We start from the raw sequence: 27,413 nt of genomic DNA, 5'->3' as shown, positions 1-27,413 counted from the left end.
GCTTTCCTCCGCAATTTCAGGGTGCCTTAGCCAAGGAGCTGATGTGTGCCTCCAAATGAATAACCAAAAGCAAAAAGGATGTGTGCAAGAACTGGGGGCCAGATATACACATAAGTCTGGCCCTAATGGCCTATTTTTATTTTATTTTAAAAATTTTATTGGCGTATAGTTGACTCACAATGTTGTTACCAACGGTCTATTTTAAAACTTGCTCTATATGATGCAGCAAAATAACTAAATGTAATAAACTACAAGCAAATATACAGAATTGCTTATTAGAGCATCATTAGTATCTTAAAACACTTAGACTGCAAGCACAGTGGTCCATGAGCACTGTGCAAGGGGGCTGGGAAAATGTGCCTTTCCCATATTTGTGCTTTGGACACCTGTAAACCCTGGATCAAAATAAACTGGAACTCATCTTTGGTCCACTTGGTAGAATATGGTGATAATGTTGAACTTAATATCTGAGCCCTGTGCTCCCAGAAAGCAAAACAGGTGAGACATCTCCCCACTCTCTTGTCAGCTACAAAGGACCATCCTGCTCTCACAAAGATATGACCCCTTTCCGTCCTTCCTCATGACACCCCTAAGACTGGCAATGCCTCCATTGTTTACCTGCCTCCGTAACCATGGTTCCCTCCTTTTGCTTTAAGACATTCCTCCTTAATAATTACTCTCCCTATTGTGAGAGCCTGAATAAAATCATTTCCTTAACCATCCAGTGCATTTTGTCTTTCACAGTGGTCAAAAGGTTTGGGTCAAATAGTGCTGAAAATAAAGCCATTTGGTCTACCCAAAAGTCACACTGGAATTTGAGTGCTGGAGAGACAAAAATTCTAACATTGTTTTTCGGATTTTTAAATGGGACCATGCAGATGCCCAATTTATCACATACCTTGATTAACTTAGAGAACAACCAAGCAACCTATCTGAAAATGTAATTACAATCAGGTTTGGATAAGCAGAAACGCTACCAGTGACAATTTAATTTAGAGGAGTTAAACAAGTTAACATCTCTTTGCAAGTAATTAAATGTTTAAACAGATTTTTTTTTCTGGAGCAGTTTGGTGTTTATTAGCCCCCAAACGATACCACCTCCAATATATAAAGCGCTTCTCTGAGACATGAGATGCCTTCAAGTTTGCAGCTGCTGGGATTCAGATGAAGGTAAAAAAAATTCTAAAAGCACTATTTTGATTATAACTGACACTCCTCCCCCCAGACCCACACCTGCTTCTCTTGAATTTCCAGTCCCACTATTGCTTTCTAAGCAAAATGTCAAATTTCAATTGCAAACTGCACTGTGTGTTTCTTCTTAGCCGCCTGAATTGAAAACCAAACCTGAGGAAACGCTAAACGAGGACGCCCTGCTCTGGAATGTACAAGAAATGCACAAAATAACAGGCATTATTAGAACCTAAGGAAAAAACCCATGTTTTTAAACAATTACTAAAGCAGTATAGTGATAGCATAAAGACAATTTCTGCGCCAGCTTGTTTCTCTGAAATTCTCTCTGCCACTGAACAGCTAGAACAGATAATAACTATTAGTAAATCAAACTCCTCTGCAATATCCAGCTGTGCCTCACACATTTACATACAGATAGAATGGGTATATGTTTTTAATATGTATGTGATACGTACTTGTACCACAGCCGAAGTGCATGGTACAAAGGAGGAGGAGAATGGCAATCGGATCAGCATGAGATAATAAAGTGGCCTCGATAAAGTATTAGCCAGCGATTGATCTCAAACCGGGATGCTGCTTCTTCTGACCTGATTACTTACTATGCATAGATTCCATTAAATAGAGCTTAGACATGGAAAGCTTCTGGAAACACTCTAAATGCATAGAAGGATCTACAGCACTCTTAACCCCAATTGTAACTGTGTAGGTGCCCACGGCCCACACCTTCCTTGTCAAGGCCCACATTCACGATAGGCTGAGGGGTTAAGGGGGCGCCTGAGAGCTAGCTGGTGGGAAGCCTCGCAGAGGCCCACAGGGAGGGCCCGTCCCTCCCATCCCTTCCCTGCTCCTCCCACCCTCGGATGGTGAATGCCTCCCTCTGGAGCAGCTAGTCTGGTGCAGGCAGCAATGCTCCAGCTATCCGAGTGGGAAGGTAGTGAGGGGGCTGAATGGCCATTTAGTGTCATGGTCCCCTTTGAAAAACTGGTGACAGCAATGAACTCCTCTTAAAAAACCTGCAAATTCCCCACATGTCTACACATTTTGGATTTAATTTCAGGGGCTCTAACAGACTTCCTGAAGTCACAGACTCCAGGCTGAGGACTGCTGGCCAGGTCCATCCCCTCCATTTTGCAGATGAAGACACAGACGTGGGGAGGGACTGGAGAGCTGCTGACAAGGGAAGGGAAGCTTCTTTGCTAAACCAGCCTGGCCTTCACTACAACACAACCTGAGAGGAGACGAATGCAGCAGAGGGACCTCTTTGTGGTTTACACAAATGGTCTATAGAGTAAGTTTTCTCACTATACTCTTTTATTTAAAAATATAGAAACATATAATATGAACAGCCACACAGCCACGAACCTCTCCATCTTTGTACCTTCATCGCAGGTAGTCTCTGACCCTGAGCATAGGGGTCTGATTCTTAGATTTCTGCTTCCGTCAATCTGATTATTGATGTTTGGGAAAATTCACACCCTCCTCCTCTTCCCTCTTGTTGCAATCCCATCAATCCCTCCTGACTGACAGAGGCTGTCTTTTTAGCCACATAAGCTGTGACATCCTTGCCTGGTTGTTAGAAGCCTTTGAATGCTGTCTGCAACCTCCTCAGTTTCTTCAGCCTGGAAACTTTCTTCTAAGTTTCTTGGTCTTTAGTCACAGAGCTGGGGCATCACTGACTTAGGTCTTTCCTGTGCTTTACATCAAGCTGACATAAAGGTGGGTTTTTAAATCATGGAATCATTATCACAGGAGCAGAAAGAGTATGTATCTCTCTTGCTGTGTCAGCCTGCTGAATGCTCCTAGCTGCCTGCATGGCTGGCTTTCCTTTGTTAGGTTTAAAGCTGACCCATGATTCATGCAATAACTCTGAAGAAAGATCAGATCTCTGCCAAGGATGAAGGACTTCCCTATACTTGAATAGGAGTCCACTTAAGAGAATTTTCTCATGAAAAAAGATACTTAGGGATGGGTGTGCTGCTTCTATGTCAAGTCAGTGTTTTCACACCTGGATATTAGGGTTCCATTGTTAGCAATGGAATTTCTTAATGGATTGCCCTGCTGGTGGTGAATATATTGCCTATTTGAACGTCAACTGTGTAGGTTTGTGACTCGACAAGGTTAGTATCAGTGGTGTTTCTGTTCCAGCAAGCACTAGAGGTGTCACACTGCTCTAAAGAGGTCTGCGGATTCTACACTCTCATGCCTTGCCCACCCTTTCCTTTGCCTGGAACGACTCTTGCAAAAAACTCTATTAAAGTTCAATCCATCCTCCAAGAGCTGGATCCTTTTCTTTCTTTCTTTTTTGCTTTTTAGGGTCACACCTGCGGTACCTGGATGTTCCCATGCTAGGGGTCAATCAGAGCTGTAGCCACTGGCCTAGGCCACAGCCACAGCAACGCAGGATCCTTAACCCACTGAGTGAGGCCAGGGATCAAACCCACAACCTCATGGTTACTAGCTGGATTTGCTTCCAATGTGCCACAATGGGAACTCTGCTGGATCCTTTTCAAACGCCACCTTCTCCAGGTAGCTTTTCCCCATTTCCCCAAATGGATCCCCATAGAACTCTGCAGGTCTTTTACAGCAGTTTATTCTAGTTACTTGTGTACGTGCCCTATCCCCTGAAACACTGTATGCATGAGGCTTCTCTGTATCCTCTGAGTCTAGCACAGGACTTCACCCATAATTCTATAGCTACTTAATTCAGTTGTCTACCTGGTCTGATCTCCCAAGAAAAAGTGAATGCCGATGATGAAACTTCTGAGTTAATTTTTTATGTAGCTTAAGGGCTGTATCTCAGAAAACTACACCAGCTCATGTGGACCCTGACTGACCCCACATGTGAGTGTTAAGGGAAATTCTTGTTCCAACTTTTAAACATTTCCGCTTAGAACACAGAAACTGTAGCCATATTAGATATAACCACACAAGGTAGAGAGAATTAAATAGCTAAACAAATGAGCTCTAACACTGGGAATCTAATGATTTCAAGAGTCTACACTTGAGTTTTACATTTCATCTTTAAGAATGACATGGTCAAAACTGCAAAGATGATGATTTTTAAGATCTGGGTATTTTGGTATATAAGGTAACCCTACCAAGTAAAAAGGCAAAAGCCTGTAGAGTGCCTGCTAAGTGCATGGCCCTGGCCCAGAGGTGAGGGTGCTTTGGCACACCTCTCCCTGCACTGATTTACTCAGGCTGGGACCTGTTGAGATTGGTGCTCAGGGCCACACCCGAGTTCATGTAAGATTTCCTTAATGGTGAATTTGGAACTTTCAGAATTTCCACCTGACCTCATCTCTGATGCTCCTCCTATGATTTGGAAAATGCAGCCCATAGGGAAACCTTGACAATCCTGCAGGCCTCCCAGCTGATGTGGCCCAGGCTGTGCAGACCCATGTTGGTACCCTGCTGGCTGGAGTCACTGCACTAGGGAGATAAACTGCTTTTTCTGTGAAAGGCAGGCCCCCACCCACGGTGACAAATGGGCTCTACAGTTCACGCTTTCCAGAGGACGCTCTCAGCTTCCAGATGGGAGCACGATCAAATAGGTTGTAGACAGAGAGGGAAAAGGAAAAATTAAAGCTATTAATATGCTAGAAGGAATAAAGAGACTGGTTCCTTAAGATTGGGCCCCAAAGTTGTGACTTGGAGTCCTTAAGCCAAGGACAGCCCAGTTTCTCTCCTATTCCCTCTTGGGCCCAAAGGTAGGCAGGGCTCAACCCCCTTGACCACAGGAGACACACACACACACACACACACACACACACACTCCATTGTTTCCTGCCCCCTCACTGAGCTTGTACTAAGCCAGGGGGTGCCTCACTATTGCCATACCTAGGGGAATAAACTCATTTAAATCAAACTGTGAGCAATACTAGAAATAATGTTAAATTAAGTATAGGATGGTGCTTCCTGTGACTAAATTTTTCATTGTATTTTACAGATTTATTGATATTGATTAATTAAAAATGTGGGATGGCACACATCAGGGTGTATGGTTGTAAAAAGATATATCGAAAAACGTACCCCTTGTCTCTCTCCACACACACAGACAGCCATGCACGCTTGCTTCCAAGGCACTGAAAGTACGTACCCTTTAGCCTCGTCTTTATGACTTGCCACCCTGGAGTGGTATTCCTTACCAACACATACATCCGTATGCATTTATGAGTGTATGTATGATCTGTAGATGTTTTATTTATAAGTGGCCAACTCACTGCAGCACTGAAACATGCATTTACAAATAGATATCTGTTTTATGAAACCCTATTCCTTTGTTTTAATAGCCAAGCTATCCAGCCATGGCATGATAATGTACAAGGTAAATGGGTCTCCATCTCTAGAACCTGTTCCAAGTTTCCTCAAATGTGACTAACTGCGTGAATTTCTCAACCATCTGAGACAACCCCCAATCAAAAAAAAAAAAAAAAAAAAAAAAAAGGACTGGTTTATTCTAGACATGAAAGCCTGCACAGTTATAAATTGCAGAGGTTTTAGGGGTAAACTTTAACTTGAAACTACCCTGAAAACTGAGATTTTGCTCCAGCAGTAACATGAGAGAGAAAACTACCTTCTTAGCATTTATGATGCAAAAGGGAAACATACTGCTATTTTCTATTTGGGGATGAAATCTGTATGATGTAGAAGTTTGGGCGCTTAAGAGTATTTATCGGGATAAAATACAAAGGCTAAAAACCTTTGAACTGATATCTGTAAAATGCTTATTATTTAAAGTGGTGAGAGAAAATGGGTCAGAATCTCTTCTGATTGTAATAATCTTAAGACAGGGAACGGTACACAAAACATTAGAAAGAGTAGGCTATAATTAGTATTTACTAATGCTCGATGCCAACGTTATTCTAACAGCTTGTATATTGTCAAATCAACAATCTGCACTAAATAAATGACCATTTGGGAATTGTTAGGGAGCGTCTCTGTTCCTCTCCCTGCTTGACTAAAACTGTCATTTGCAATCAAAGAAAGCGGCCCTGGAGCTGAGAACACAGCACTTGCAGCCTTGTAGTTGTCTCTTTCTGAGGAGAAGACCAAAGATTCACATTAACTTGATCTTTTGCAGCCAATCTAATTTCATTCTCCATGAATTCAAGAGGACTCCACACCACATTCAGAATTTCCTATAGGATTGCACCAAAACCTTAATATGCTATCTTCTTTGTTACTGATCCTCTGAATTCTGAGAGGCTGTAATAGCAAATGAGGACAAGGAATAACCTAGATTAACTTGTGACCCTTGAGTGTGAGGTAAAGAAAAAGAATTCTGTATTAAGTTTCAAAATAGTGAAGGGTTTTTAAGAAGTAAAAACTACTATCTGAGGATGTGAGCTTCAAAAGCACCCACCCAAATAAAGTAAATAATATTAGCTCTCCAGAGTCTGTGTCTGCTTTTAATCCCATTCTGGTCCTTTTAATGGACTGTTAAGCATAGATATGTAACTGGAGAATTCTAACGTAACTAAAAGATCTACTTACCATCAGTTCCTCAGGTGCTGGCCTTTCTTTTGGCTGTTTTCGCATGCTGTAAGAGAAAAAGTCATTTTATCTATATCACTTGTTAATTTGTGCTATAATCCACCACTGACTATTTCTCCTGGAATTAGAATGTTTTCAAAATTAATCATGTTCAATTCTTGGCCAAAGCATTAGCATATATCCCCTTTCTTTTATTTTGGCTTTCAATTGACCAGTTGTCTCTTTCTGAGGAAAGACCAAAGATTAATGAATCAAAAACAAGAGAAATTTTTTTTGAGTCAACCCTCACAATACAGCTAAAGAATGAATTTAAATATATCCTATTTCTACTTTTGAAACAAAGGTGAAAAAAAAAGCAGCAGCAATGTTCTCTTCCTGAATCAGTTATTAATTCATTTCAAACAACTTCAGGGAATAATATACTTCTTTTTTGGTAACTGGGATAAGACAGTGCGAAAAGAAATATGACTATCAGGTCAAACAAGAAAACATCTCATTCCTTCATTAGTACACTGAAGGGACAAGTAATATACAAAAGAGGTCAGGAATGAAGATAATGCTACAAAATTACAAATGGGTTATTACATTATCTCGACTTTCACTTATTTTGCTACAATGAAAGGTGAGAATTCATTAAACAACTGTGGGAAAGTTAAGTTTGTTTAAGCTGCTTAAAAAGGACATTCATCATGCAAAACCTTTCTTGTGTTCCATGAAATAGGTATAATTAATAGCTGTAGCAGGTACTGAGCTATGTGATGCAATACCCACTCACGGGACCAAGGTGACTGTGGGGAAGCTGCCTACTTGATGGTGATTTATACTAACCTCAGAGTATCTGTGGGATGAAGTCATGAAAAGACATTGCTGCTTCTATGACTTGGAAAATCACACAGACGCTTTTTTCTTTATATTAAGGCAACCTCAAACAAGCAGGAAGAAAACCCTTCATACAATCTCTGCATTTGCTGATGGTATTTTTTTTTTTTTTTTAAGTAGAGATCTAATGATCACTTGGTAAACAAGAACTGTAGTTATGAAGCATTAATGACATTGAGGACATTTGCCTTCCCTATAAATAACCATATGCACCTCTCAAATACTGCATCTATTAACAAGTAATTCAAGCTGTCTCACCAGTGGAGTTGGTAACAGTCCTAATCTGACATTCCAAAGTAGCTGTATCTCTTGGGAAAACAAGGCTATTACCCACTATCATTTCTGTTTCAGCTTGACATCTGTGGAAATTTCAACACAGGTTATCCCTCCCTGTTTCGCCATAAAACTTTTATATAACAGCTGATTAATTTTTTGGACAGGAGGCAGGCAACGCCTTATCTGCTTTTCTCCCTGTCTGCTCAGAACCTACTCCAGCCCCATTTTGGCCTCTGACCACATAGTGGGCTAAGCACGGTGGTCAGGCATAAATCCAACACCTCGGATCGGGTGGTGCCCAAACTCAGCGCTCCAGGCAGCTTAGGAATTGCACAGTTTGTTTTTTCAATTTCTGCGTTTCAAAATGGGGCATTCTCATCATGTGCTTCTGAGTGTTTCTAGGAATTCCACATAAGGAAATTTAGAGAGACTAATACATATTTCTAGATAATACCTCTAATATTGAGGAGCTTAGGATTCCAGTGTGTAATTAAAATGTGTGCTTTTTCCCATCATGGCATGTTTTGAAAATAAAATGTTTGCCCAGTGAAAATAGTTTTTAAAAGCTATAGAATATTATATAAGTATTTTAAATAAATAGAAACAGTGTTAATAATATTTTAGAAGCCAGGGGAAAACAATTTCTTCCCCACATATTTTTCTATGGATATAAAGTGCTTGAGACATTTTTATTAAGAGGTAACATATTACACTTAGTCAAAAGGTGATAAAGCTTGACATTTATATTAAGGAATATTTCTTGGTTTCACTTTAGCATCATCATCAGATGGATCATGGGGTGGGGGTGCAGTGTAGTCATTTCAGTTTAGCAAGGGCTCTTGACCGCACCTTGTTGTGGCACCATGGGAACGAAGGGCTCATTTTCCACCAGTGGGTGTGACTCTGAAGGAGTGATGAAATGAGGACTTTTGATGAAGGAGGGAAAGGGAAGCTATGAAGGAGTTCCAATACGTCCAGAACAGTCTCTAGTTGGTGCTGTCTCCTGCTCTGGGGCAGTCATTTCTACATGCCCAATTTCCTTCTCCCTCTCACCATGCTATGGTGAGGAAGAGGGCAGAAGTAGGCCAATGGAGCAACTTGGCCTTCCAAGGCCACATGGGTGCTGCCAAATAGGGGAGAGGCGGATGATGTGAAAGGGATAATAAAAGAAAACCTTGTTCTACTGGGAGGAAAAAGGCAGAAGCCTGGAAAAGAACCCTTGGCAGGAAAACGCCTGTTTCCTCAGGTGTAAAATGACATGGAGGGCCCCTTTGATCTAAATCCTGTGATGGAGGATAATGTGAAAAAAAGAATGTATCTAAATGTATAACTGGGATACTTTGCTGTACAGCAGAAATTGACAGGTCATTGTAAATCAACTATAATAAAAAAGTTAAAAAAAAAATCCTGTGGTTCCTTTCAGTTCTTACAGTGGTTAAAGTGGGCCTAATGGAACTGTGTTTTCATGGTCTTTTCAACATCAAAATTCACCGAAATGGGATTCCAGTATTGTGTCTAAAATATAACCATAGATAATAGTTATTTACTGAAAACCCAATGAATTAATAAACTATGCTGCTCCCACTAAGTGATGGACAGTTTTAGGGGTAACTTGAGGTTACATTAATAAAAATAAGCTTCCTATGTCTGTTCAATAGGGGCTATAAAATTGCGTATTTCTAAAAAAAAAAAAAAAAACTGGATAGCAACAGTATCTGTGCTCAAAAAAGTTGGCTGATTCTCAGCAGTTTATTGAAACAGGGAAAAGCCTCTAAAGTACATTTATGACTCTTTGTGTAAATAACGTTTACATAATTTAAACAATATCTTCAGCTTTGCTGCCCCATCTGCCCAAGGCCCCGAAGTCCCTCCTGTCTCCAAAAGGAAGCAGGGAGAGCCATAAGGTCTCACGGAGCTTCGAGTTAATGGCATGTATCATTTACATTGAGGGCATGGCATGTTTGCAAACGGGCTCACCACTGAGTGATGAAATGTACAAATGGTTCGGAGAACTCTCCAACGGGAAGGACGGGCGAATCCTGGGATGGAGAAAAAACAAGTCACCAAAAGTCACAATTCCTTTCCTTCCTTTACTACCCCCCACCCTCCTCCATCCCAAAGGAACATACAAAGATGAATATGTAACAAGGATCCACCACCATGTGGAAAGGAAAATAAGGCCTCATCCAATTAAAAAAAAACTGTCTACACCCGCTTCCACATGTTTATGTACAAATGCCAAATTTAAAGCCACACACATTTTACAATGGTGAGAAACATGAGAGCAAAGAGGGAAGAGAGGTGAAAAAAGGACAATGATAGCCACAGGGTAGGAAAGAAGGTACGAAAGTGTAAATGAGAAATTAATGATTATTTAAGTAACACACAAATGGTCTTGTAATTAACAAAGAGCTGTGAAATTATTCTTGTGTTGACCTTTGTTTCTTTGACTGGATTTGCTATTTATTTACACTTTCTTTTTTATTTACATTTATTTGTATATTCAACTGCTCTTCACTGCTTGCCCCTAACTGAATCAAGTGGGTCAGAGGGTTTTGGTTTTGGTTTTTTTTGTCACTTAGAAAAAAAAAAAAAATAGAAAAGCTTTTATAGGGGAAGCTGTTTCCTGAAAAGGAATTTCAGCCTGTTTGCCAGTCTAGGCAAACTCATCACATGAGAAAGCCAGTGAATTAAGGACACAATGAAAAGTTCCCACCTTGACCACCAACAGAATGGGTTTGGAGGTAGGAGTCACTCAAGAGAGCAGAAAACTACACAGCAACAAACGACAACCACCACGTAACACGGGGAGCAAACCCCATTACCATTTGCAAAGGAAGGCTTTAAGAATTTAGGAGTTTTCCCAAGAATGACAGAGAGCGCCACTGTGTTTATAGTGTAACGGCTCAGGATGTAATGAAATTACACTGCAGAGTACTTTAACAGTCATCTCATTAGACCTACAGTTGGAACAAGAGAGCCACATAAAGTAGGCAGCTGCAAATGACTCCATTCTCATCTATTCTCATTTGCTATTAAAAATACCTTTCGGCGGCTTTTTTCCTCCCTGACATCCCTACACAAAGTGCCCTGCAAAGTATGATACATGCACCTATTTAAATTAACAAAGGAATGACTTATTTTAATCTCACTGTGCTTTGGAGTGCTTTGGCCATTTGGATGAGCAATATATCATTACATACAACCTTCCAGCGCTGCAGGCAAGAAACTCAGAGCATGCAGCATTTGGTGGGAGCCAAACAATTTCTCTAGCACACAACTGTGTCAAATGCATGCATGTATTCATTATTGAGAACGAGAGGAAATAGCTTTGATGTAGTGGAAAAAAGAAGATGATAAAAGCACCTCTGCAATATGCGTGTCATTATCAATGGTGGCAGATAGATACAACTGCACAGCCTCCTATGTGATTAGTAAATATACATATAATTGCTGTGGCCAATTATCAGAAAAATGAGATCGGTAATTACAAGACAGAAAATTAACTAGAACTCTTATTAAGGCTTTGTTTCCAAGTCAAACAATTGGAAATCGCTGGTAAATACAATGAAATCAAAAGGAACCGAAGGGGGAGTGGTCAAAGCAGCCAAAAAAAAAAAAAAAATTTTTTTTTTTGAAGATGTTTAAAGAAAAGGAATGTAAACCAAATGTTTCTTACTTTTGGCATATCTGTCCTTTTGAATTTACTCTATTCATCCAGAGAAGGGGAAGGTTAGTAATCATAAACTTAAAATTCTCATCAGTAGTGAAAGGCTTCCAAGAGGAAAGGAAAACAAAGGAAAATGGGAGTGAAATAGAATCTTGCCAAGTTCAAAGGATTACATGCAGGCATTACATAGAGAGGACATGAAAAATAGGGGGCTGATGAAACAGTCTGCTCAAAAGAAACAAGGCACGCAATAATGTGACAAGTCCTCGATAAAGGTACTATAAAATGGTCACAGAAGTCCTATCAGTTTGAAGAGCAAAAATAAAACATGATATCAATTTCAGCCCGGTTTGTTTTAGGAAAGCCATATATTTCACCAAGCCTGCAAGAGTCTGCAAGTCCTAGTTCAAGAAATGACATCTTGCTGTCTCAAATACTGCTAATAAAAAGATAGTTCAAAGTCTGAGGTACAAAAATTATGGACTCTGATCAGGTAGTTCTCTAAGTCACTCCTTTCTGAAATTTTTTGGGAAGCTGTAGCACTGCAAGTGTCTGAATAGTAGTTGTTTTAAAATGAATGTTTAGGAAAATAAAAGCCTCCTGGAGGCTTATATACTGAATATTTACAAAGATGGTTAAAATTCTAGACTGGTTTTCTACAATGATTCTGGTGTAAAACATGACGTTAATGTGGGTCTCATTTCAAAGTATGATATGAAGAGTAAATTAATGAATTATAGACTAGGCAACTTGATGAAGATGTCACTTTAACATGGATGAGAAACAAAATGAGGAAACTGTGACATCTTTGCACGGGTAGTTAATTTTATTTAAGACCTGATATTGTAGCCCGTTAAGTTCCTCATAATATAAAACTAAGGAACACTGGGTGGTACCCATGAATAATTTATTTCACTTGTGAAAATGCCAACCCAAGTCGACTTTGCAAGAACCATAGAGAGTGAATTCTCATCTCCGTGGTGCCTGGAAAGAATCAGTCATCAAAGATGAAGGGGGAAATTCTAATCTCACATGCAGAATGAGAGATATTTCTTTTCATTTGAAAATCCATGTCTCTTGTGTATCTCAGAGGAGAATTTTCTGAGATTCAGGAAACTGACAAACACAGGGGCAGAGGGTAGTCCTTTGAGAGCCTTCAACTCCACAAAAGCATGAGGCTGTTAACATCCCAAAGAAGGCAAATGAAGAGGCCTAATGGTGTTCACCACACCAGAGGATTTTTAAGCACACTTTTCTCATTTTTAAGCAAGTAAAATTAGAAGGGAGTTTAGATCAGGATGTATGAAACCACCGAGAACGTGCCTAATTCGTTAACTAATTGCAATTGGTGCAAAGGCGGGAGGGAGGCTCACAGTAAAGCCCTTTCAGTGTCTCCGTGGCTCCCAGGCACGGAAAGCAGTCAATCACTGAGGGGTGAGAGCAAGACAGACCCAAGTCCAGGGAGGCGTTCAGAGGGTCTCATGAAGTCACCGCTGCTACTTTTCAAAAATGTCCTCTGTGGAACATGGATTTCAGGTAAGATGAAGAAAAGCATTTCAAAAATGTAAACATGAATTAGAGAAGCAGCTACACCAGTAACTCTCAGTACTGGCTGAAACAGACTCCAAATCGTTCACAGAAATCACTCCAAGATCGCAGGTGCCATATTTCACCTAGAGGGCTTTATGGGGGATGCTTCCCTGTTGAACTTCTAAGTATGGAGGTATGGACTGAAACAGTGGACACAACCTTAACCAAAAGCCTTGACCTGAGATTCTGGTTCCGAATCAGCTTTAGTCCTGCTACAGGGACCCAAGCTGGGAGCAGGCAACTGTTCTATAAAACAGCTACTGCAGACCATTTCAGTAAGCAATTCTGGTCACCATGGAGGGCGGTCTCCAAGTCTCAGAGGTTTCAGGAACTACCTGGTCAGCCTCTTCTGCTAAACATAAGCAGGCAGCACGCAAGAGAACAGCGAAGGACAACGGGAAGAAAGTTGAGTGATGCCTTTGCTTGGTGAATAATGAACAGTTCAGGAAGGTCAACCCATTACAACGGAAACTATTTAATTATTAATTATGCACAATCTATGAGCAAAAGGACAAGTTCAGAATGTTTAATGTATGCTAACTCCAACTGGACCCTCTCTGGGTATTTTGTTATTAGCACTTGTCAGCAAGGTACTCAAGCATAAAAAAAGGTAAGCAGCAGAAAATCTGAATGCGTGTGTACCAGCAATGAGGTGGGGGAGGGGAGGAGAGTGAAGGAGGTCCAACTCCAACCGCCGCTGCTGGTTCACTTGCAGAGTAAGTGTACCCATAACTATACTTTATGGCCTTGAGCGCAGGCTGGTACACTGGATATTCCAAGTACGGAAGACATAAATGAGAAAAATGCGTTTGAAATAACTTACTTAAAAGAGAGATCATTATTTTGAAGGCATAGTTTTTTTTTTAAACTATGATGTTTCTTGGCTTTAAAGATCTGTGTTATTAATGTTCATGCACACACACACTCACAGAGTGCATGTAAAATTGGCAGAATCTGAATAAATTCAGTGGAATATATCAGTGTCAATTTCCCAGTTCTAATATTATACTATCCTATGAACTGTTACCACCGGGGGCCACTGGATGAAGGGTACACAGGACCTCTCCATATTATTTCTTCCAACTGCATGTGTATCTAAAATGATGTCAGAATAGGGAGTTTAAAAGTATAAACGCAGGGAGCTATTTTTTAAAAATTCACGAGGTCCAGATTTTTAGTGGAGCTCTGCTTTGTATAATGGAGAAGCCTGGGCATAACTATTCAATGGGGAAAAAGTTGAGGAATCTTGGCTTTAAAAATATACTTAGAGGGTTTAATTTCTGCCTCTAATTCATAATTAAAGATGGCAATGGAAACTAACAATGATGTGGTGGTTAATTAATAGGTGTACTAACAGGGCATGGACACAAAATACTGTAAAAAATGATACAATCATTCAGTACCTATTGGTTCATTCATTAAACAATTTTACTGACCATCATGTCAAAGGCACTGGCATGGCATTGCAGGATGACTGATACTTAATCCATACACTGGAAGAATCTCTGTATTATTCAGGGGGATAAGACATGCACCCCTAAGAGTGATGGGGAAGAAACTATTTAGAGTCTGGAAGGCTGTGAGATATCTTTGCTCTCCTACTTCCTTCCTTCCTCATTTCCAGAGAGCACCTGAGGTGAAGGGGCCTTGAACATCTCAATCGGTGTCATGTTCCCTTCTCTTTGTGCAAAACACATTCCTTGATATCAAAATTTTATACCTATTGGCAGTAAAACATAAGGAAGGTAGAAAGACAACTTCGCAAAAATATCAAAGGCACACTGGTGAATCTGAGGTCAGCTGTGCTGTGGTTAGATTAAACTAGGTAAGTTAAATGAAATATGACAGACTTCTTAATAGTTTTAACAGCCTATTTCTAGACTTGATATCAGAAAATCACCTGTAGTCTGTCTAGTACTGAGAGTTATGCTCCAATATCTCATTTTTTTTTTTTGCGGCAGGCTTGGCACATGGAAGTTCCCAAGCCAGGATCAAGTCTGAACTGCAGTGGAGACCTATGCCATAGCTGCGGCAACACTGGATCCTTAACCCACTACACCAGGCTGGGGATTGAACCTGTGCTTCAGCGGTGACCTGAGCTGCTGCAGTTGGATCTGTAACCCAATGCACCACAGTGGGAATGCCTAAAAATAATTTTTTTTTAATTTAAGCCTAATGATCCTTTGGCCTGGCCCAACAATTTCCGGTCCTACCCACTGGGGTTCATCCTAATTGCCACAGCTCTCCTAGACAGCTCCATGTCTATTCATAATGCTGGGATCAAAGGTTGTTTGTGGTTCCAGTGGCTTCCATCAGACAGGACAGCATTTTACTTTGTTAGATCCCAAATTGGTTTTTGATCCTCTACTGTTCACTGCCTTAAAATAGTATCTTTGTGAGACAACTGGCAGAATCCACAGGACAAGTCTTCTCTTCACTGCAGAAGAAATCTAGTTTGTTTTTGGGAAAAAAAGACACAAGAATTTAAAAAAAAAAATTGGACCCTCATCTTTAAAGATCTCCACTGAAGTTAATCTACAAAGCGAAAATCTACCTGTCCAAAGTGTAACCCAATGGTAGGTGCTGGGAAATTAGCTCAGTTTTAATATTTTGAAGGTCTTCAATATTCATATCTATAAGTTTCTGCTGTAACAGATTGTAGCCAGGAAAAAAAAGGCAGTCACATCCCATCAGAGAGAGAAAGATGGGAAATGGATAGACCAGTACCCAGTCAGAGGACTCAGCCCAGTTAAGATACAATCAATGCTTGCTCAAAATACTTAGTTTACTTAAAAATGTGGCCATGCTGTCGCTGTCAGGAAACAATCAGTATTTTGACATTAAGTGTATTTTTGATTTCACAATGCAGATGGAACTGACCTAATATGCAGGGTGTTATAACAGACAACACTGGGGTGAGAAAGCAGCTTTGAATTTAGGGAGGCTTGCGGATGGATGTCATCAGAAAAGGAACCTCTGACCCTCCTCAGCTGGAGACCAGAGAAGCTTTCTCTTACTCATCCCACTCCACAGCAAGCCTTGGGCAGAGAAAGTGAAAGATGATTCAATTTCCACACTGGGTCACCCTCATGCTCTGGGTTGCCAGACGTGACAAATTACCTGTGTGGGCATTCTGGTGTGAAGTTCTGTCTACTGGGTCCTGGCTGACAGTAGCAGCTCATTTAACTTGTCTCAGATGGGCCTGGAACCAGGGGCAAAAGGCCTGAATTTTGCCACCAAAATACTCATCTTACCTGTAAACCTTTAAACCATGGGACAACCAGCTATTAGCCAAGAGAACATCACAACTAGATGGCTTATAAAAAACACAAAAGTATAAATGAACAAGTCTAAAGGAATCTCCAAAATTTGAGATTATACAGATATTTTGCTATTTTCTTTTTCTCCTAAACGTCTTGGCAGTTCTTCAGTACTGACATAAAAGAGAAGAGAAACAGACTTGGTCATTTATGTCCAAACTAACCCTTCATTGTTTTTTGCCATTTAAGAGATTTACATTTACTTAGAGATTTTCTAAGCATATGGCAAAGATCTTGGTGTTTTACAAAATTCCTTGAAAATAGGTAGGTGGAAACTGGAAACTGAATTAATGTCTTAAACCATATTTGTAATTGCTTCCTTTCCGAAGCCAGTGAGCATCCTTTTTCTTTTTCTTTTAGGTCTCTTGTTGGTCATAAGCTATCATGCATAGTATTATTTAGACATGCCTATGTGAACAGAACACACAAGACACACACACACTAACATTCACCCACGCTTCCCTTTTCAATGGCTTAGGCTGAGCAGCAAAAGACATGCTTGTCTTAGACCAAGGGGATTTCATTTACAAAAGTAAAACCCGTTATTGTCCGAGTTTCTCTCTGTAACCTCCCAATGCATTTCTATTGCTTTTTCATAAAACACTGCTGCAAATAATCAAGCATGACCATTGACATCCACGAGATTGAGTTTTAGGAACCATTAAATGAGCTCACCCTCGTGGGAAGCCTCCTGCTCAGGCTGGTCTAAAGGTAATTATTCAGCAATTCCTACCTGTGGTTTTACCTTGTCCCTGTATAGTGTTTGAATTTCATACACTGGTAAGGTCAATTTTTTTTCTCCTCAGGAAAAGTCCAGCTACACATTTGATCCGGGACCTAAATCATAATGTTAATATACACACAGGTGTTCAAACCAGGTTCTATGTGTAGAAGTGCTGATTAAAAGCAATCTTAAAGGTAGATCGTAAACTATATTAAACAAAAACGCAAGAGGAAAATCCAGGAGTGAAAGATCACTCTTAACAGTTTTCTAATGAAAGGCGTTATTCCTCTTTTCACAGGTAAAGGGTTAACACTGAAACAGCTGAACTCCATCCACATATCGTTCAAGGGCAAGAACCTGGCAGGTCAGTGTCCTGAAAAATCAACAAGCCATAACACTATCCAGTCAGAACCGTGGAACCTGCTGAAATCCAAAGTCTACATTGCCACACTGTGTGTCCTCCTGAACAGGCACTCGACTGGTAGTTAAAATAATCACTGCCATTTGCCACCTGCGCTGCCAGCTATAGATACAGGGGAAAGAGAACTCCCAGTGGTTTCACGGTGTAGGAGTGTTAGTGGTATTTGCTTACACATTTTTACTTTTTCTTTTCTTTTTTTTTTTCTTTTTAGGGCAGCACCCACGGCATATGGAGATTCTCAGGCTAGAGGTCTAATCGGAGCTACAGCTGTCGGTCTATGTATGCCACAGCAACGGAGGATCCGAACTGCATCTGCAACCTACACCACAGCTCATGGCAACGCCAGATCCTTAACCCACTGAGCAAGGCCAGGGATTGAATCTGCAGCCTCATGGTTACTAGTCAGATTCGTTTCCGCTGTGCCACGACAGGAACTCCGGCTTACACATTTTCAGAAACAAATTCAGAGGTTATGCCAGTTACAACTTGGAAGCTGAGAATTATATGAAACTGTGCCATACCTGGTTCCATACAATAAACGCAGAGAGAAGGTAATTTAAAGCTGGCTAAAGGAGATACTGCATCAGCTTAAAATTAGTCAATATGAGAGGAACAAAGAGAGGAACAGGGAGGGAGGAAGGGAGAGGAAGTGAAAAACACAGAATTACATACTGTGAAATGAACAAGTTCAGTTAGAACATTCATCAGGATTTGGAAAATCATAATGCCATCTGCTACTCTGGACCTCAGAACATCAGGGATCTCGTGGGCCCAGACGCTTCCATTTCCAGGAGGAAGGAAGAAACTTATACTCCCTGGAATGCTGCCTCCATTCTGGAATGGAGGCAACACCCCAGCCGACCCGTTTGGAATCTCTTTTGAGAACATCTGCACTGCTCACAGACGTGTTTTCCCTGGTTTAGGGAAAATTAACGGTAGGCAAAATGATTACAGCAACTAGGCAGTGAGGCAGAGCAGTGCCCCAGCCCGAGCTGCTGAGCAACTGACCCTGGCATCCAACTTGGGCTCAGGGTGTGTAGGTCCCATCATGGTGGATTAAATGAGCATTGTCCTACGGCTGGATAAGACTTCACAATAGAGCAACACATGTTAAATGACAGCAGCCAAAACCGGCCCCACTAGGCAACTGCCCATTCACAGATCGCTATTCATGGGCCATCGACACCAAGAAATTAATTCATTAATAATACATCAGCTTCGTGGACAATTAAAAGAAAACAACACAAAGCTACTTGTTCAATGACAGTCTAAAGATGTAGAATTTTCCCTGGTTTAAAAGAACTCCAAATCTAATTGACATACTGAGAGCAAGATCATAGGGATGTTGACACTAATACTTTGATTAGTAAAAAAGAAATGGAGAAAGTCTGTCCACTGAATTCACTCAGTACCACCAGGAAATAATAAAAATATATTTTTTTCAGCAGTAGCTAAAAATCTGATTTTATATAACTGTATTTTAAAATATATTTTTCCCACTTTAAGTGACTTTATTCATTCTTCAGACTATCAGGAAAATTTCTGCTTTTAACTTGTTTCTTCTGCTACATTTTTAAAACTTCCTTCTTTCTCCTTCCTCCCAACAACTCATAAATATGAATTAAATATAATTATAAATGAACAGAACATTAACTTTTGGATTACTGCTGTGTTTTGGTAGAATGTTAATGTCATTTCTAAAGAAACACTTATTACCAATAGAAAAAGTAATTACTACAGGAATCACGGCCTTAATGCTAACCTATCTTCAATCTGCAGACCTATCAAACTGCATTAATTTAAATATACTGGACTTCTCAAAGGAGGTACTAGGTTTCTAAAGGTTGCCTTACATAAAAGAGGAATATCGGCTTTCAGGATCTCAATTATATACTCCCAACACTATGAGACAAAGGTCTAGTTAACAGTATCACTGGAGGACAAGACTATTGTGTATCCACTTGTATTAACTTACCAGGTTTCTAATGCCTCCCAGTTATTAACTCATATGAGTTACAAATAACACAAAATCCTACATCATCAACACCCATTTATGCAAGTGCTTGGGGTATTAGTCACTGAGGTCAGAAGCTCTAGACTTGCACAGGTCACCGGACAGCTCTGGCCATCAGCCACTGAGTCTCGTCTCACTTTAAACTACTGGCAGTTATGTGTGTGAAAGGAACAGGCCATCCTAGGATGCTGGGAACAGGAGAAATGGCGGGTGTTCCTTTTACTTTTTTTAACTTCCTAAGTCAGAATCACGGCAGAGTTCCTCAGGCAAAAAATGAATGGATATTATTCCCTCTGGAGTTGGTTAACACCACTTTTTGAATTTCAGGGAGATATTATTAGACAACCACTTTCACATCCCCACCCCCTCACCTCCCTCAGAGAGCACCTGCGATGTTCATAGCCCAGCAGCTTCTCAGCTAACCAGCCCTTAGTTCACCTGTTCAAGTATGAGTGATTCTGCATGAATTTTTTAAAGATAATAGTGGTTTCAGAGTCAATCTCTTCCCTGACAAATTACACAGAATATGCAGAACAAAAGTCAATTGATTCATTCTTTTTTCCTTTTCTTTTTTTTTTTGTCTTTTTGCCATTTCTTGGGCCGCTCCCGCGGCATATGGAGGTTCCCAGGCTAAGGGTCGAATCGGAGCTGTAGCCACTGGCCTATGCCACAGCCACAGCAACTCAGGATCCGAGCTGCGTCTGCCTCCTACACCACAGCTCACGGCAACGCCAGATCCTCAACCCACCGAGCAAGGCCAGGGATCGAACCCGCAACCTCATGGTTCCTAGTCAGATTCGCTAACCACTGCGCCACCACGGGAACTCCTCTTTCTTTCTTTTTGGCTTTACCCATGACATTTGCAAGTTCCCAGGCCAGGGACTGAACCCATGCCATAGCAGCGACAATGTGGACCCTTAACCTAATGCACCACAAGGGAACTCCTCAATTCTTTTTTAAAGACATGGAGTCACTCTTAAAGACAGCAAAACCGAAGTGTATTGCAACATACTCCTGTCCTCAGGGCACGCTTGCAGAGCTTTCTAAATTGTCTTCTTTTACAATTTTAAACATAATCTCTCCCTCAGATGCCGAAATGTTCAGCTGTCATTTTTTGATTCCATCCAGGACAATTATAGTATAGTAAAAAGAGCCCTAGCCTTTGTCCCTCAGTTTTCTCATCTGTAAAATGGAGTGTTGTGGGAAACACTGCAGAACATTCTGTAAGCCATAAAGGTTAAGGCTAGACTTCTGAATTTTGATAAAAGACCACACCTATCAGCTAAGTATCTCCTCATCATATACTATTACTTTTTGTTCTTCTGAGATCTTGAAAAAAGAAGTAGTAAGTTCTTACAATTACGCATAGATTTCATTCAACAAATATTTGTGAGTGACTACTATACTTATTAGGTGAGTACTAGGAAGATAGAAATAAAAAGCCTGAGAACTTAGAGTCTAAGTCTAGTTGACAGACTTCTTATAACTGGGTCACAGGAATTGACATACTGGATTTTTTTTGTTTCTTTGTGTGTGTGTGTGTTTTCTTTTTAGGGCTGCATCCGCAGCACATGGAGGTTCCCAGACCAGGGGTTGAATTGGAGCTTCAGCTGCCGGCTTATACCACAGCCACAGCAACAGCAGATCTGAGCTGTGTTTGGAATCTACATAGCAGCTTATGGCAATGCCAGATCCTTAACCCATTGAGCGAGGCCAGGGACTGAATCTGTATCCTCATGCATACTTAGTTGGATTTTTTCCGCTATGCCACAATGAGAACTCCCAGGAACGTATATAGTTTTGAATGAGGTGCTTGATGCTGTCCTTTGAAGAAAATGCCAGTGAAGTGTGTGTGTGCCCCATCTCAGTGAGGGCTTAAAAGCTCAAGCCAGATGTTTCTTCTATGACCCCACCTATCCACCCTCCTCTACATCCAATTACTTACCAAATTCAGTTTATTCTATTTCCTAAATACCCTTCAAACATGCTAATTAAAAGCATAACTTCTGATCAGGACTATCAGCACAATAAGTTCCTGTCCTTCCCAAGCTACCTTCCGAAACCCTGTCAGAGTGATTTTTCTAAAACACGAATCAGGCTCTGTTGATCCTCTGCTTAAAATTCTTTCACCTCCCATCCCTCCATTCCTGCAAAGGCCTTCAGACACAATGTGCAAAGATCTTTCTAAAAGTGGCAGTTGCCTCATCTCTTTTAATACGTTGCCAAGCACTGTAGCGATGCTGAACTCCACAGGCGCCTCAAGCAACTCTGGGGCCAACTGCTTCTGGCCCTTTAGGTTTCCCTTCTCTGTACAGCCCCCTGTTAGATCATCACTTCTTTCATTATCAGCTCTCTTTTCTGTGTTTCCCCAGCACCTCGTCCACACTTCTAGTATATATAGAATTTATACAGCTGCAAAATGCCCTATCAAAAAAACCCATTTATGTGAATAGGTTAAAATCATAGTCACGTGCTCCACTGAGCGCTCATCAAGTCTTACACCACTTATACTACCCGCAGTTCAGTTTAAACTTATCTCCTCACTTAGGACTGTTTATTAGTCTGTCTCCCTGACTAGAGTAGAAACGCTTCAATGGTGGCAAACGCATCTTACTCATTGCCTATCCTCAGTACCGAGCTCTGGGATTAATACAGGTTTGCAGAATGATTTTTTTTTTGAGCTATAATCATTGATTTTCAAACTATAATCTATGGAACTCTAGGATTTTTATGCAGGTGCCATGGGTGGGATGGGGACAGGATAGAGATCTGAGCTTCCTATCCTCTGACCAAACCAGAAAGCCTTCAATGTCCAAAAATAAAAAAATTTTTAAACTTTTTTGTGTAAACACCATCAAGAAAGCGTTTTTTTTTTCCTAAAAAAAAACCAAAAAACAAAAAAACCCAGAAAATAACAAGTGTTGGCAAGAATGTGGAGAAATGTGAACCTTTATAAATTGTAGACGGGAATGTAACATGGTGCAATTGCTATGAAATATAGTTTAGAAGTTCACTAAAAAGTTCAACACAGAATTTTCATATGACCAAGCAATTCCATTTCCAGCTACTTCCAAGAGAATTGAAAACCTACATCCACATAAAAACTTGAACACGAATGTTCACAGCAACATTATTCATAATAGCCAAAAAGTGGGAACAGCCCAAATGTTTATCAGACGACGAACAGATAAACAAAAATGTGGTACATCCATACAATGGAATATTAATTGGCCATAAATACATATGAAGGATTGATAAATATTACAACATGGATGGACTTAGGAAACATTAATGCTATAAGAAAGAAATGGAACACAAAGAGCCAGATACTGCATGGTCCAATTTATATGAAATGTCCGCAACAGGGAAATCCATAGAGACAGAAAGCAGACTAGTTAGAGGTTTCCAGGGAATGGAGGGGAGAGAGGAATAAAAAATAACTGCTAATGGAGTTCCCTTCGTGGCTCAGTGGTTAACAAACTCAACTAGGAACCATGAGTATTCGGGTTCGATCCTTGGCCTTGCTCAGTGGGTTAAGGATCTGGCGTTACTGTGGTGTGAGTTGTGGTGCAGGTTGCAGATGCGGCTTGGACTCTGTGTTGCTGTGGCTGTGGTGTAGGCCGGCAGATGTACCTCCAATTCAACCCCTAGTCTGGGAACTTCCATATGCTTTGGGTGTGGCCCTAAAAAGCAAAAAGAAAGAAAGAAAGAAAGAAAGAAAAGAAAGAAAGAAAGAAAGAAAGAAAGAAAGAAAGAAAGAAAGAAAGAAAGAAGGGAAGGAAGGAAGGAAGGAAAGAAGAAAAAGAAAAGAAAAAAGAAAAGAACCGTTAATAAGTACTGGGTTTCTTTATGAAGTGATGGAAATGTTCTGGAACTGAGTTTATAAGAGCGTATTTTTAAAACTGAATTACAGCTGATTTACAATGTTGTGTTAGTTTCTGGTGTACAGCAAAGTGATTCAGATATATATACATACTTTAATTTTATTTTTTTCAGATTCTCTTCCATTATGGTTTATTACAAGATATTGAGTATAGTTCCCTTTGCTATACAGTAGGGAAGCTATACAGTAAGTAGATTGTTGTTTATCTATTTTATATATAGTAGTTTGTATCTGCTAATCCCAAACTTCTCATCTATCTTCCCCATAAAAGTGAATTTTATGTAAGTTATACTTCACCAAAAAATGTTAAAGGAGAAAATAGAAATAAGTTTCTGTACAATGATCTCTGAACTTATCAGTCCTTTTCAGATGGACAGGATGGTCCCCAGTAGAAAAAAAGACAAATTTAGATCACATTCCATTTTCTATAGGACTAGCCCTGCTAGAAAAATTCATATTTTAATTTACTTCAAGGAGCACTTACTGAGCCCCTGCTTGGGCCATGATGTCTACCAGGTGTAGGTAACCTGAATACTCTGAAACACATGTGTGAACTCAAAAATGGTTTGCCCTCTGTCTAACATTTACTTTTTTCCTTCCTTGACCTTGCAAATGTCTACTCATTCTTTAAGACCTAGCTTAAACCTCACCTCTCCTGGTCCACCCCCAGAACAAATCCTCTTCTGGCAGAACAAGCCCTTCTGTTTCTGGGTTGTATAGTATGCACTCTATAATGAAGCATAGTTATTCATTTCTGTATCCTTGTCTTTTCTAAGGCTGTGAACTCCCTGGGGAGCTGGCTCAAGAGGAAAGTCCCCACTTCAGCTTCTGTAATTCCCAACACCTCAATCCACTGGGGCCCCCAACAAGCTGACTCCAGCCAGGCTGGAATACGGTGGCTCAGATAGCACTGCTCTGTTCTCATCTGCCACATCACCAGCGTGGCCAGTCCTTTGTTGCTGGCTGAACTGGGAGCAGAGGCACTGGGGAGAACATTAGGTTGCTACATAGCATCCTGAGTCCCGGCACACCGTACTGGTCTGGGATCTGGGACTGTGCTTCTGCTTTTCTACCCTTACTCACAGACCTAATCTGTGGTTGGCCTGGGTGCCTTGCCTAGAAGCCTAGTTCTCCCTTGACTTGGAGGCTGTCCTGAGCACAGCCTGGTCAACGTGGGCTGGCATACAGTGAACACTTTTGGTGACTATCTGTTGAATGAATGAACACAAGCCCATTCATTTTACTTTATCGGCCTTTATCTCTCTTCTCAGATGAATGTATTTGACCTTACACATACCACTGGCTATCTGATTTCATTTGGCACCTTTTGATTTTGCAAGAGTCACTATTAGGACTGCAAAGACTGAAGACAAGATGGTCATATCACAGGGAAGCAAGTAATCATTGACAAGAATGAGGAGTGACCATAGAAAACAGAGGTGATCACAAGAGAGAACACAAGAAAAATACCAAGTAGAGAAGCACATCCATGTAGGACCCTTTAGTTTGAGAGCAAATGGCTCCATATACCTCAAAAGGCCCAATCATCACTGAATGCCAAGGCCAAAAACACAGGCAAAATGACTGGTAAAATTCAGTGAAAGAACAAGGCAAGACCCACATAATTCTACAGGCCTAAAAGGCATCAATACATCAAAGTTTAGTTTAGTACCATGTCTAAAACAGGGACCCGAGTCATCAAGAAAAGGTTAAATGGGAGTTCCTGTCGTGGCTCAGTGGAAATGAATCTGACTAGCATCCATGAGAATGAAGGTTCAATTCCTGGCCTCGCTCAGTGGGTTAAGGATCCGGCACTGCCGTGAGCTATGGTGTAGGTTGCAGACATGGCTTGAGTCTGGCATTGCTGTGGCTGTGGTGTAGGCCAGCAGCTACAGCTCCAATTTGACCTGTAGCCTGGAAACCTCCATATGCTGCGAGTGGGGCCCTAAAAAGCCAAAACAAACAAACAAACAAACAAAAAAACAAAATATAGTAAATGATATTCACTATATTTTGTCAACAGTCTGTCAAGAGTAAATACATTTTAGAAAAATTACTTTCTAAAAATGCAAATTTTCTCACTGATATCAGAGCTTAAAGTAGTATCACTTATCTAGACACTAAAAGCCCCCTTACTTTCCAAAGGTATCAGATGGCTAAGGTGACAATCAGGGCACACAGAGACACATGCCACTTACAATGAACTCTACAACTCAGGTATTCAGGGACTTGGAGAGGGCCTGATTATATAGGGGTTTTAAAGTGAGAAGTTCTTTGGAGAGAAGCAACTCTAAGGCAAAGACAGTGTCTCTAAGACAGCACTCATATCTTAAATTGGCCAGGTCCAAGCCAGGTAAACTGTACCCACCACAATGAAACTGGATTGCCCAGGTTTCTCTTTGGAGCTTGATTCTCCTGTTACCTTGGCTACCCTGCAAGCTCCTGTTCTGTGGTCCAGCTTTCATGCTCATGATTCTTACTCCTCTGTTTAACTTTTGGTGTCTTCTATTTGCATATGTGGTAGCTGACTCTGGCTTTGTCCTATGATTCCACCTTCTGACTCCCAACTCCTGACACTCACTTCTGGCCACTCTAGGGCTGGCTCCTATCCATCTGATCTTATTTTTACTACTTCTTCAATCTTTGGCAGCCCATGCTAGGAGGTCAAGGTGCAGCCACATAACAATAATGTATGGGCTTTACTTAGCTATTTTGTACATGACTCCAAATATAGCCATCTTGTTTGAATTAGATTCCCTTAGAAGTGGTACTTTTTTTTTCTTGGTCTTTCTGTCCTTTTTAGGGCCTTACTTGCAGCATATGAAGGTTGCCAGGCTAGGGGTCTAATCGGAGCTGTAGCCTCCAGCCTACACCAGAGCCACAGCAATGCCAGATTCAAGCCGCATCTGTGACCTACATCACAGCTAACGGCAACACCGAATCCTTAACCCACTGAGCGAGGCCAGGGGTCGAACCCACAACCTCGTGGTTCCTAGTTGGATTCGTTTCCGCTGCACCACGACAGGAACTCCAGAAGTGGTACTTTTTTGATCTGACTCTTCCCTAAGAGAAACAACACATACGGTCTTTGGATATCTATTTCATAATGGGCATATCCCATGCCCAAGGAGTAATACGGTTCAAACCCTGGCTGGTTATATTCACTCAGAAATAGAAGCCCTAAATGTCAGATATAAATGAGAGAGAGAGAGAACTACTTGTCCTCTGGGATCTAAATGGGCAGACTCTGCCCTAAAAAGCCCTTACAGAAGATTTTTCATACTTTAATATGCAAAGACTTACTTGGGAAGCTAGGAAAAAGTAGATTCCTGGGCTCTACTCCTAGAAAGTCTAATTTAGTGATCTGGGTCCAAGAATCTGTGTTTTAAACATGCGCCTTGGGTAATTCTGATGCAGTTAGTCCTTGGACTACCCTTTGAGAAACACTGTAATACAGCAATGAGAAATCTGACAAACATGGGACAATCAAAGCAATGAAAGAATCCCACCAATCCTCTCTCTCTTAGAAGCTATGATACACCTTGCCTAGGCAAGGTCATCTGATCAACTCTTTCCTAATTACCAAACACCAGATTGGTTCCAGGATCAACTTAAGTTTGTTTTAAAGAATTTCCTAAGTTTCCATCAAAAAGATATTTTAATGTTTTTAGAGTAAATGGCAATAGCTGTCTAAGTCACAGTTTTCTCTCGACTGAGGAAGAAGTGCTGTAACAAAAACATCTCATCTAAGTCACATGCTAGTGTCTGTCATCATGCAGACCTCTCTTCTTAGAATATCTCCCTATGATAATTTCAAAAGCCCCATGATTTTCTCCAAATCAAACAAGTAAAATATTTAAAATTTAATAGCAATCACTGCTACCCTAAAGAAGGAATGAAAATACCCACTTGACCCAAAAAACCTTCAAGTGAGCACTCCTGAAGTACC

General features: G+C 40.7%; 1 protein-coding gene across 17 annotated transcripts in view; it reads right to left on the bottom strand.

Moving 5' to 3' along the window:
• MAP2K5 (mitogen-activated protein kinase kinase 5) overlaps nucleotides 1-27,413 on the bottom strand; it is a 275,073-nt gene that overhangs the window by 33,651 nt on the left and 214,009 nt on the right. For all 17 annotated transcript variants that reach the window (XR_014817174.1, XM_084978867.1, XM_021100443.2 and 14 more), the window contains 2 exons: nucleotides 9,820-9,881; nucleotides 6,688-6,733 (listed from right to left, as the gene is read on the bottom strand). Coding sequence is in view for 16 of the 17 variants with exons in the window: in XM_084978867.1 (XP_084834993.1) it covers nucleotides 6,688-6,733; nucleotides 9,820-9,881 (108 nt within the window). In the remaining variant the exon portion in view is untranslated. The remainder of the gene's footprint in view (nucleotides 1-6,687; nucleotides 6,734-9,819; nucleotides 9,882-27,413) is intronic.

Source organism: Sus scrofa, chromosome 1, assembly GCF_054392235.1.
Source record: "Sus scrofa isolate SSC_HxYL_T2T_F1_AM1 chromosome 1, Sscrofa_HxYL_maternal_Yorkshire_Landrace_v2.0, whole genome shotgun sequence".
Classification (NCBI taxonomy): domain Eukaryota; kingdom Metazoa; phylum Chordata; class Mammalia; order Artiodactyla; family Suidae; genus Sus; species Sus scrofa.
This window is presented reverse-complemented; position numbering and strand designations above follow the sequence as displayed.